The sequence below is a fragment of the Crassostrea angulata genome, chromosome 3 (assembly GCF_025612915.1).
Source record: "Crassostrea angulata isolate pt1a10 chromosome 3, ASM2561291v2, whole genome shotgun sequence".
NCBI classification, from domain to species: domain Eukaryota; kingdom Metazoa; phylum Mollusca; class Bivalvia; order Ostreida; family Ostreidae; genus Magallana; species Magallana angulata.
In genome coordinates this window covers 33808187-33819691 of record NC_069113.1, presented here as the reverse complement: position 1 = coordinate 33819691, position 11505 = coordinate 33808187, and the positions used below count along the sequence as shown (strand labels likewise).

The following is an 11505-nucleotide window of genomic DNA, read 5'->3' as shown; positions in this document are numbered from 1 at the left end:
AAATGTCTTTTAAAAATGTATTCATAAATTCATAATATAAATGTGCTTTCAAAAAATGTAGATTTGATACACGTACGACTCATGAGGAGTACATATGCCATAAGTTCGAGCTTTTCTTTTTTCATTTTTCAACTGAAACATTCAAGTAACTTTGTTTTCAAACGGGCAATGGAGAAAGAGTTTTTTGTTTGTTTGTTGTTTTTTTTAAAGGAAGATCCTTTTTATAGAATTCAAGCTGCTTCAAGAAAAAATCCAAAATAAACGTAATCATTAAACAACCTATATATCGGTACTTTCGTGCATCTCATATGGTCAGCGTCTAAAAACAATAAAATGTTTTGAGGGTTTTTATTAGCGATTCATGCGGTTATGAAAAATCCGATGTTACAGGAAAAAATTTCCTGCAATGATCGCTACATTCATAATCCGCATGAATCATAGAAGAAAGTATATTATAATTTATAATTACACCTTTCTAAATTTTTTTAAACAAACTAATGAACTGATCATAAAGAATAAGTAAACATATGGTAGGGTGTGCTGTTGGTTAAAAGATAAAGGAAAAGTGGAGTACAGCAAAATTTCAATAAAGTGAAAAGGAAACAGTAATATTATTATATTTTAGTGAAGATATAAGATTAGAAATATAGTATTTACGATTAAAAGACAAAAAAAAAAAACACTTTTGCATAATTAAGGCCTGAGCTAGGTGGTTCAATTTGCCCACTTCCAGTTTGAAATACATGTAATCAACATCTGGAAGTGAGACAACACTGCCTGGCAGTCTGTTTCATTGGACCATGGAAAGAGTGAAGAAAGAATATTTGTAAACATTTTTTTTTTGAATCTGTCGAAAGTAAAGGAGTGAGTTGAGCGATTAATCCTACCACGGGGGACTAGTTGAACCGTAGGAATGGCTATTAAGCCATGAATGATCTTGTAAATAAGTACAAATCTGGCATCGACCCTCCTAATTAACTGTAGGCTTCTCCAACTTTGGGTATGTAGCATACTTGTTACATTTGATGTCCTGCTATAGTCAGACATCACCCACCTCGCTGCTCTGCGTTGTACTGCCTCAATTTGGTTAGTATGTGTGGCCAAGTGAGGGTCCCAAACGCTGCAACATACTCAAGCTGTGGGCGTACAAGAGTCTTGTATGCTGCTGACCAAAGTTGCTGGTTCTTGGTTGGAATATTTCTAGGAAGAAACTGGTTAGAACTGGATCGTTTAGATTTCAGTTCTGTCAGTTTTTACAGAGCTATGAATCAGAACCGGTTTTCTTAAAGAATAGAGAAAAAAACTCGGTAGATGTATTTTAATGTACATTTATACAGACCAGTGACTTTTTCGATGTAAAAAAAAAGACTATATATTTGAAAAAATTAAAGCAAAATTAACATGATAAAAAAAAGATAAGAAAACCCCGATCGATGGAAATGGTTAATCTTAAAGATTATGTTTGATTCAGCGTCTTTGTAAGTTAATTGATTATTCTTGTAACAAATGTGTATGTTGGCCTATCTATAGAGCAATTATATGCATGCGATAAAAAAAATTGTTCATCATTACAGATATTGCTCTCACCAGAGTTCACTTATAATTATTGCTCATTGCAAAACTGCAACTGAATCGACATCAGCATTGCGCCATAATTTTATATATAAGCGAGTTATATTATACTAACTGATCGATATACATGATAAACATATTTATATATCGAATATACACGGGTCGTACATCGGCATTTCCGCCAAGTACCTGAGACAGAAAACAGATTTTCGTATTCCGTGCAATTTGACTTGCATGCATAGTGTAAGTACATAGTCAAGTCTATACCTCTGGGAACACTGGTTATCTGATTCTTCTTAAGCATTGTTCCCCAAGGGATAAGTAATACTAATTAAATTCCGGCAGTTATTCGCAGACGATTCGGCCCTCTATCGATGATATAAGTTATGGTTGATAAAAATTCAAGTTTATGCCCAGACATATCCCGCCAGACAGAGGGAAGCGGTTGTGTTTTTTTTTTTTTTGCAGAGTCCAGCCTAATAAATCATTTGGGCTTTTTGTTATTTGTTTCTCCACATTATTGATAAAAAATAACCGAAGCAGGATTCCTGTTCGAAAATGTCGATTTTCCGTTTGCGTTTGCTCGTCATAAAATGTTTGCAGAAGAAACAGGAATTACTAAGGTGAAAACGGTGCGCTTCAGGTAAGTTTTTGCTCTGTATGGCCAAACAGTAAAATCTTATTTTTAATATTGTTTTGTCGTGCATGTACGGCCTCTAGAATCAATTACAAGCCTTTTGGAAATTTCAATGCAATAAATAAACGTATTATTATATAGAATTGAGCTCGTACTTTAGTTTCAAGGCAGGTGTGAATGATACCCATATTATGCAATATGTCGTGGACAAGCTTACATCTAACTGTTGTTTAAAGGCAAGCATTATATACTTAAATGAATATTTAACATTCTATATAGTCTCAAAATCGAATAGTAGGCCTACATGCTACTTTGTATATATACATGTACGTAAAAGGCATCACTAACACAAAACTAACCAACTCATTTTATGTGTATACAGGTACAATGTAATGCTTGATAATCTTTACATACATTAATTTTATCACAGGTACATATCTTCTAGTAATATTTTATAATACACGCAGCAACACAGTGGGATAACCCCTATTACATGCAGCAGAACGACTCATTAATCACCTACGTATTAATAAATATGTAACTTTTTAATACACGTATATACATGTATGTTGGTGTCAATCCATTTAAATATCACTAACATGACAAAGGATAAGATTACTTTAGAATACCCGGATATTAAAATGTGATCCAAACTGACAGGCAAGCGTGGATCACTCCCCCTACAACACCCCCCCCCCCCCCCAGGTTAAGTCAAAGGGGTTAAGTTAGTACGTGCATTTGTTAACGTGCATTTAATATCAAGGGAGCCCTATTCACTACATGCGCGGATCTAGGGGGTGGGGGAATTCGAAGTTGATAAAATTACCGAAAATAGGCCTCGGACCCCCCCCCCCCCCAAAAAAAAAAAAAAAAAAATTATCTCTCCCCCCCCCCCCCCCCCCCCCCCCCCAAGAAATAAATTCTGGATTCGTGCATGAACTGTCAGAACTACATTGTATGTGTCACATATACTGCAGTAATGTTTTATTATGGAACTCTCTCTCTCTCTCTCTCTCTCTCTGATAAACCGTGAAGGTTTCCGAATGACTTTCAAGCGTCGAATAGACTAAGAATCATTAACATTATGGACGATGGGATCGAGAAACGAAAACACACCGGAGAGTTTATGGTAAAACTGTTGTTTCACAATGAGTATAAATGAAAGTGGGAAAATGTTTGGCAACTGACAGTAATCATGGTATTGAAGAATGAGAATTAATCGATGTTTAACGAGTTTTCTATTTACAATCAACAACTGATTATCGTAAAAATGGTGAACTGGTGAAGGTCTTGGGAGGTTGTTGATTGTCCCATAGGCATTGGGGAAGCAAACTTTAAAAAAACCCACACACACATCTTTTGATTGAAAAACAGCGGTCGAATGTGGTAACAAATTATTATTTATAATAAAATGTTTAGAAGGGAGTTTGATTAATTCATTGTGTAAGTGATAAATAATTAATGAATGTTATATTGTGTTACTCATGTTGTAAGACAATCAATACACTGCTTGAATGTAGAATAACAGATGCAAGTGACAATAACGAGTAGTTTAATGTTTGAGGAATTTTGTTGAATTGAATATTTATAAAGAATGGTTTAAGAAATAAGATTAATTATAGTACATTGTATGTCCCAAGATATTTATGCAGCACATTCTCTTAAATTATTTGATATTTATAAATATCTCTGGGCTTAAATGATCTTCATTCAATAGTATAAAAAATACAAAGATTTCTCTTTTTTAGGCTTGATTTTTTCTATTTGATAATTATAATGATTAATATAATTAATTAATAATTAATAATTGACTTTTGATTGACAGTGAGCATGAGAATGACAAGTTGCTTGCATCTGGCAATGATGATAACTTAAACAAGACAAAGTATGTGAGTACTCCTGTGGAAGGAGCTCAGCTCCCTCTGAAAACAACATCCCCGAGTGTGGAGGGCAGAAGTAACACACTAAGTTCTCATAGTCGAAGTTCTAAGTCAACAGATGCCAAGACAGAAGTAAGTTATTAATTGTGCTTCTTAAAACAATATACAAAAGACATATTGTAAGTTCTTATTTTCTTTAAAACTATTCTTTCATTCCTAATATCTACCTTGTAAACATTTCACATTTTTCAACTTTTTGCTTAAAACATTTTGGCCCATTTGAATTAAAATTCACACAAAACCTCTTTTAGATGAATGGAAATCATAATTTTCAAATGAAGTGACACAATCTTTTTGCAGTGGAGATGCATGATGTTGTATAAAGAGGGGAAAAGGTCTTGTGAAAATGGGTGCTAATTATCTTTTTTAAAAACTTTCTCTTGAGAACAAATGGACCAAAAATGTCAATATCTTCACTAACAAGCAGGACAATAGGTCCAGCATAGAGGAATTGTTTGCTGGACCTATCTGGCTCTGAAACTTAATGTAACTATGTGCAAGTTTAAAGTTTTGATAAGTACCTTATATCTCCCATCTCATCATTGATATGAATGGAGTTGTTACAGAAAGGTAATAAAGTTGTATGTCAAACTTTGATCTGAAAATTATCAAAAAAATGAAATGTTTGCACGGCATTGGCATCTCAGCTCCTTAGGTGACATAAGCTTCTCCCATCCAATCAAATTGCAAAGTATAGTAACAGCTCAATGACATAAATTTAGAAATGCTCTATATAACGTCTTCATCATTTTGTGTACAGGACCACAACATGAAGATACCAAACTGGAGGAAAAAGATCTTAAAGTTCTCAGTAACCTTGATGTTCTTTGTGATGGCCATTGGAGTCATTGTTATATGGACGCTGCATGAAGGCGGTGGTGAAATCATGAAGGAAGACGGCCTCTTCACCTTCGATACAGATGAACTAGAACTTTTCCTAAATCTAAGAGAAGAAGAAAATGCCATCAAATTAAATCTTGGTGGCGTTGAGCTTAAGACACTAGTGAAAGATACATCGGTGAATGACAAATGTGAAAACCCTTCAAACAAATACTGCTACGTTCTGGCTGATGGGACAGCCCTCAATTTACGGTCTTCACAGATGTATGGTGTACAGTGTTACCATGTCAGCTGGAAGAACCTGACCTCTTTCTTACCAGAAGACTGTCTTGAGCTAAATCATGGCTTCTGGTATGGCTTTGTAAATAACAAGAATCCATCTAGAAACACTTGGCCTATACAGAATATGCAAATCTCTAAACGGGCAATACTGACTGGTCACAACAAGGGCATTGGTGACATTTATGATTATTATTGGTTGTCTAGTACAGGAACAACATTTTATATCATCAATGATGTTTCTGTGCAGGTATCTTTTAATCATTCCAACAACAATTTGTTCTGTCTTTCTCCTGTTTCTAAAGAAACATCCAGCTCTCTTGAATATGCTCTTTGTCAAGGATCATCCATGAAAGAGGCTCACATTGGTACATCGAAAAAATTTGGCTTGCAACCTGCAGTTTCTTTCAATAATACAGACCTTGAATGGATAATGGATTTCATTTGGGACACCCAGAGTCTTGTAATAGAGGATACAAAAGAGTTAATTGACTTCATTGTGAATGCTACAACTAGCTATAATCTTAGTTGTAGTTTGATAGAAATACCTTTAAAATTTGTTAGTCATTTTGGAGATTTCAAAATAAGTTCAGACATTGCAAAGTCTTTGGAGGAGCTTAAAAATTTAAAATGTAGTATGCTGTTCAATGTGTTCCCTGTCTCTTCATTTGAGTCTTTGAATTTTGTTCCTGGTATAAGATCCAAGATGTTTATTGAAAACTCCTTTAGCGATGCCACCTATTTACAAAACTATAGGGATACACAATGTGCAATATGGGATTTGTGGAATCGTAATGTACAAAGGTTTCTTTTGAAAGAGCTTTCTAAGCTTATGGTTAGTTTTAGTATTCAGAAATTTAATTTACTTACTGTACCATCAGTTGATAGACTGGAAAATAACCGGCCAAGCAGAACAAAAGAATTATATACTTATTGGCTGAATTTGTTAGGCAATTTGACAGCATGGCCCAATTTTCAAGAAGCAACCTACAGAACTCAAAACATTCCCTCTGTAATTGAAATCAGCTTCAAACAAGTTCCTAGCGAGAAAAATGCTTCCCAGATTTGTCTGTCTAACAGTATTCCAAATTTACTTACGGTATCATTATATGGATACCCTCTCCTTGTTTCAACCTTAGATTTGTCAACTATGAATGATAACGTAGATCCAGAAATACTTTTAAGATGGCTACAGGTTTCTACTTTCATTCCAGCAATGAAACCTCCTGTTGCAGCTTTTATTCAAAACAAAAACATTCTCTCATATGCAAGTAATGAAATTCTTGGTCTTCACAAGTCAATTTATAGAGAAATAGATCTTCAGAAATATTTGGTAAACTCTGACCAGCCCCTTATCCGACCTATTTGGTGGATAACACCTGATCCAAAAACATTCACTATAGCAGATCAATTTTTAGTTGGGGATGATATATTAGTAGCACCAGTTTTCTGCTCGGGTCAGAGGTTTAGAGATATCTATTTGCCAGAAACAGCTGTCAAAAGTGTTTGGCAACACCATTTCAGAAATGGGACAATTAGGAATTTTGCCGCTGGCGGTTGGTTAAGAAAGTTTCATGTGGCTGCATTTGAAATTCCATATTTTTTAAGAAAAGATGTACATCCAATAGCAAGTTCAGATGATTAAGGTTGTGTTGTTTTTCCATAACATAATTTCAGTATGAATTTCAGGTTTTGAAATATTTTAAAGTAACCAATGATCGAAAGAAGAATTTATATTACATTTATATTCATTTTATGTAATATTTATGTACTGTATCAGTAGATGAACTTTTGGGGTTCAGTTTGGAAGGTTATCAATTCCAGTTCTATTTTATTTTTTCAAAGTTGTTTATATATGAATAAAAAAAAGTTGTGCTGCCAGCGGGGGATACCATAATGCACTGTTGAATACATATTCATTAAAGAATGGTTGTACTGAAAAGGCTGTTTGATCTTTAAAGTAACGAAATTACATTTCTGTGCAATACTGTAAACATATTATATTTGGCGGGTACAATATTTGGCGGAAATAGTTTTTGAACAAGTTGGTCTGAATTTGAATTAGCATATTCCTGAATGTGCATGACTATTCTTATAAATATATGCATGGCATTTAGCGATGCACTTGATTTTAGTGGAAGCCACATTCTGCCGAAAACGTAAAAAAAAGAATACACAGCCAAATGTAGTATGTGTACAGTATCAATGAAATTTGTAGTCATGCCCATTAATGGTGTTCAATTTGTTATGAAAACTCAAATCCTCACCCATGGAAAGCTGGTTACATGTTTTTAGCTGTTAGAAATTGTTCTTCTTGTTAATGTATTTTTTCAATATGCATATATGCGTACATGTTTTTCTCTTGCAATATGTCTTCATCATCTCTCTAGTCATGGGGATATATTTAGAATTCTCAATTCATTCCATGCGTTATAGCTTGTGTGCAGTGATCTGTTTGGCATTACCTCCAATTATGAACAAAGATATGATGTTCATTTGTTATGCATAATCAAATTATGAGATCAGGACTGTTAATTATTGCTGTTATCATGCTTAGAATGTTGATTGTGTACCTGTAGTTATAAGTTTACCTTGTGTATACAATTTCTTTGAGATTTAGCAGTTACTAGAATAGTATCATTGTAAAGAAATCCTTTTAAAATTATGTGTTAATTTGCTACAAATTTATTTATTGTATATTGCTGTGTGAGATCCAAATAGCTATTTTGCTTTAACTATTTTTTTTTACATCATTCAAACTATGTTATCCCCATTGTTACTACTTACAATTTGTCCTTGATGTACTACAGTTGAACTTCGATATCACGAACACTGATATCTCGAATACAGTTGATATGTCAAAGTGATTTGTAAGTCCAAACCACCATTTTTTTTTTCATTTTTTTAACCTAGATATCTCGTATACTCAGATATCTCAAAGTTTTTAAACAGTCCCATCTTGTTCCAGATTACAAAGTTTGACTGTACATGTACTTCAGGGATAGAAAACGAATATTATATACATGTTCTGAAATGCCCCTTTTATTGTCAATGAAGAGAGAAATTTCTTATGAAGTTTTACAACAGCAAACTGTCTGTCTTTAAATTACTAGTAATTCAAATTATTGTCATCACAAAATGTAGAATGCATATTCTTGCATTCTTTTCAACTGGCCTAACTTTATTAATGGATCAATTGTCTTGCACGTCTATGAGATCCATATTTGTTGACTAATAAACAATACATTATACAGTTTAGATTGTAGTGAGAAAGAATGTAAATAAGAGTTTTTAGATTGCTTTTTTGTTTTAAAATTCTTCATATTGTATTTATACATTTTCAAATGTCTCAATTGTTTTGAAACTGTTAAAAAAGAATTAACATATGTCAGAAGTAACATTTTTTTGGTTACTCTAACTACTGTATAAAGGAAAATATTCGCCCCCATGTTATAAATGCCCCTGTGTCTGGGCAAATTCAAGATGGGGCGAAACTGGTTTTAAATGTAGAAGTGCGAAAATTACGTGGGATGAAAATAACCCTGTATATAGTATAGATCTTTTTTTGTTTTTTGTTTACGCATAATATTTTATAAATACTGTATTATGTGATAATTAACAAAAACTTAGCTTTTCAACGTTTTCATCTTGATGATATATTCTTTAGTTTCAAAAACTATTTTTATGATATAGGAACTCGAAAGTAAATATCACAAAAAACCCTAATATATGTACATTCAAACTAATAGCAGATCTTCTTAAACAGTAATTCAATTTTAGAAAAAAAATGTTATTCTTCGTTTCAAATATCAAATGAGGTGTGTTCTTTGCGAGGTTTTTTCTTCTTTATACATGGACTAGTATATTTTACATTTATGGTTGCAAATCCAAGTAAGGCATTTGTGCTTCTCATTAATTTTTTTTTAATTGGAAATAAGTAACTTCATTTAGCTTAATTTTGATAGCAAATAGAAGGTAAAAAGGAACATCTTAATAACTCATTTTTTTTTCATTTTGACATTGTGTTGAAAATATCACTTTTTTGGCAAATGTGCAGTAAGACAAAGGTATCTAACAATTTCCACATCTTTGATAAAATTTCAAACCTGCAACACAAAATACTCATAAATATTTTCCAACAATTTTCTCAAAAACTAAGTCTTGCATTTAATTAAGTCTTCACAGTCGAAGTGGTAGTTTAGCTAATATGAATTTATATATATATATATATATATATATATATATATATATATATATATATATATATATATATATATATATATATATATATATATATATATATTTGGTGCATTTTACTTTGACATATTTTCTTACATATATTGAATAATGGATTATCAATATTCACAAATAAATGAGCACATTTTTAACTCGAATAGTTAAAAATTGTTTAAAAATGCATAATTGATATTAAAATAATCTATTTACTTCTTGTAGTACATGTAAAGGAAATCCAAAATTAACATTAGTTTTAGAATCTTAAGAGGATAGAGTCTCAGCAAGTTTTTAAGTATTCATTATAAACAAACAAATTAAGAAACAAAATAATAAGAACTCTTTATTTAGTTCTTGGTAGTTCTACTTTAATTTTTTTTTAGCAATTCAAACAAACGTGTTCAGTTTAACAATGCATTTTGAAACTTTGAAAACAGTTATACATCAACTTGCATGCATTTACATAGAAATTATGAAGCCAATATTTGATATCGGAATTATACTTGTGTATATATATATATTAACAATTAATAAACCACTTATATTTTGCTTTTCTAATATCATTGCAGATTTATTCCATTTCATATTAAATTGCACTCTGATTATATTATATTAAAATACAGATCTGTACAATGGCGCTGAACCCTGTGCTTTTGAAGAGATCGGTATTTTGATTATATCAAATGCCTACTGACTTTAGGTGATAATGAAACAATAGCAATGATTTGATGTATTCAGTCGATAAGTTTTTAACACTTAAATTTTTTCATAAAATGGATGTTGTCTTATATAAGGGTTGCTTACCAAAAATTCCTGTATTCATTTTTTTTATAATGATGTCTTCATTCAATTATGTACATTTTTGTTTTTGAACATTTTGAAAATTGATTTCAGTTTGAAACTCTTAGATATTAATGTGATTTTCAAAATACTGTGACTTTTGGTTCAGCGATATTATACTAGTACCTTTAAGTTAGCATTTTACATGCAATATTTATGAAACGGGTGTTATTTTGAAAATGCTGTTGTTAAATAACTGTTCTAAGCATGCTGTGCAGTCAATTATTTCAAAGGTCATGAAACGTTTATTTTGAGTATAAAGTTATTTAAACTTGCTATTTATTTACTGTAGCTGTTAAAATTTTTCAATAACAATAAACAGTTGAAAATTGTTTTACATTTCTGATATTGTATGACAAACGGGGAAATTCTGATTCAACAGGCCCTTTTTCGTCGTTCTGACATTGTTTGATTTTCGGGCAGACTCTGCAATACAAATGGAATTAAGATGTCATATACTTTTCATAACTTCAAAAAGGGCACTACCAGTCAAATGAATAAGTGAAGCTATTTAATGTTGAATAACACATCATCACAAAATGGCTGACCTCTGATCGAAAGTACATTTTTTAGGTCACCTGAGTCACTCAGGTGACCTATTGCAATTGGTCTTCGTCCGTCGTCGTGCGTCTGTGCGTCGTGCGTTAACAATTTTACATTTTTAACTTCTTCTTGAAAACTACCAGGCCAATCGTTACCATTTTTGGTGTGAAGCATCTCTATGGTAAGAAGAATCCAAATTGTGAAATTCATGGCTCTACCACCCTTGGGGTGCCACTGGCGGGGCCAAATATGCAAAAAAAGCCAAATTTTCAAAAATTTCTTCTCTACTCCCACGCATGTGAGGAAAAAACCAGTTGCATGGTTATGATGTCCACGAAGCCCTCTACCAAAATTGTGAAATTTATGGCCCCAGGGTCAGGGATTCTGGCTCTAGGGTGGGGCCAATATGGCCATATAGTAAAAATATGTTAAATCTTAGAAAATCTTCTTCTTTACTACCATATAGATTTTTAAAAAACTAAATGCATGATTATGATGTCCATGAAGCCCTTTACCTAAATTGTGAAATTTATGACCCGTGGGTCAGGGGTTCAGGCTCTAGGGTGGGGCCAATATGGCCAAATAGTAAAAATGTATTAAATCTTAGAAAATCTTCTTCTC

General features: G+C 32.5%; 1 protein-coding gene across 2 annotated transcripts; it reads left to right on the top strand.

The window, feature by feature from the left end:
- The first annotated feature begins 2108 nt into the window (after positions 1-2108).
- LOC128177032 (SITS-binding protein-like) lies at positions 2109-10673 on the top strand. 2 transcript variants are annotated; one of them, XM_052843543.1, is made up of 3 exons: positions 2109-2215; positions 4035-4221; positions 4910-10673. In XM_052843543.1, the coding sequence occupies exons 1-3, from the start codon at positions 2166-2168 to the stop codon at positions 6911-6913; spliced, it is 2241 nt and encodes a 746-aa protein (XP_052699503.1). In that variant the 5' UTR covers positions 2109-2165; the 3' UTR covers positions 6914-10673. The 2 variants fall into 2 exon arrangements, with proteins under 2 accessions (XP_052699503.1, XP_052699504.1); XM_052843544.1 differs by lacking the exon at positions 2109-2215 and adding an exon at positions 3286-3338.
- Positions 10674-11505: the final 832 nt, after the last annotated feature.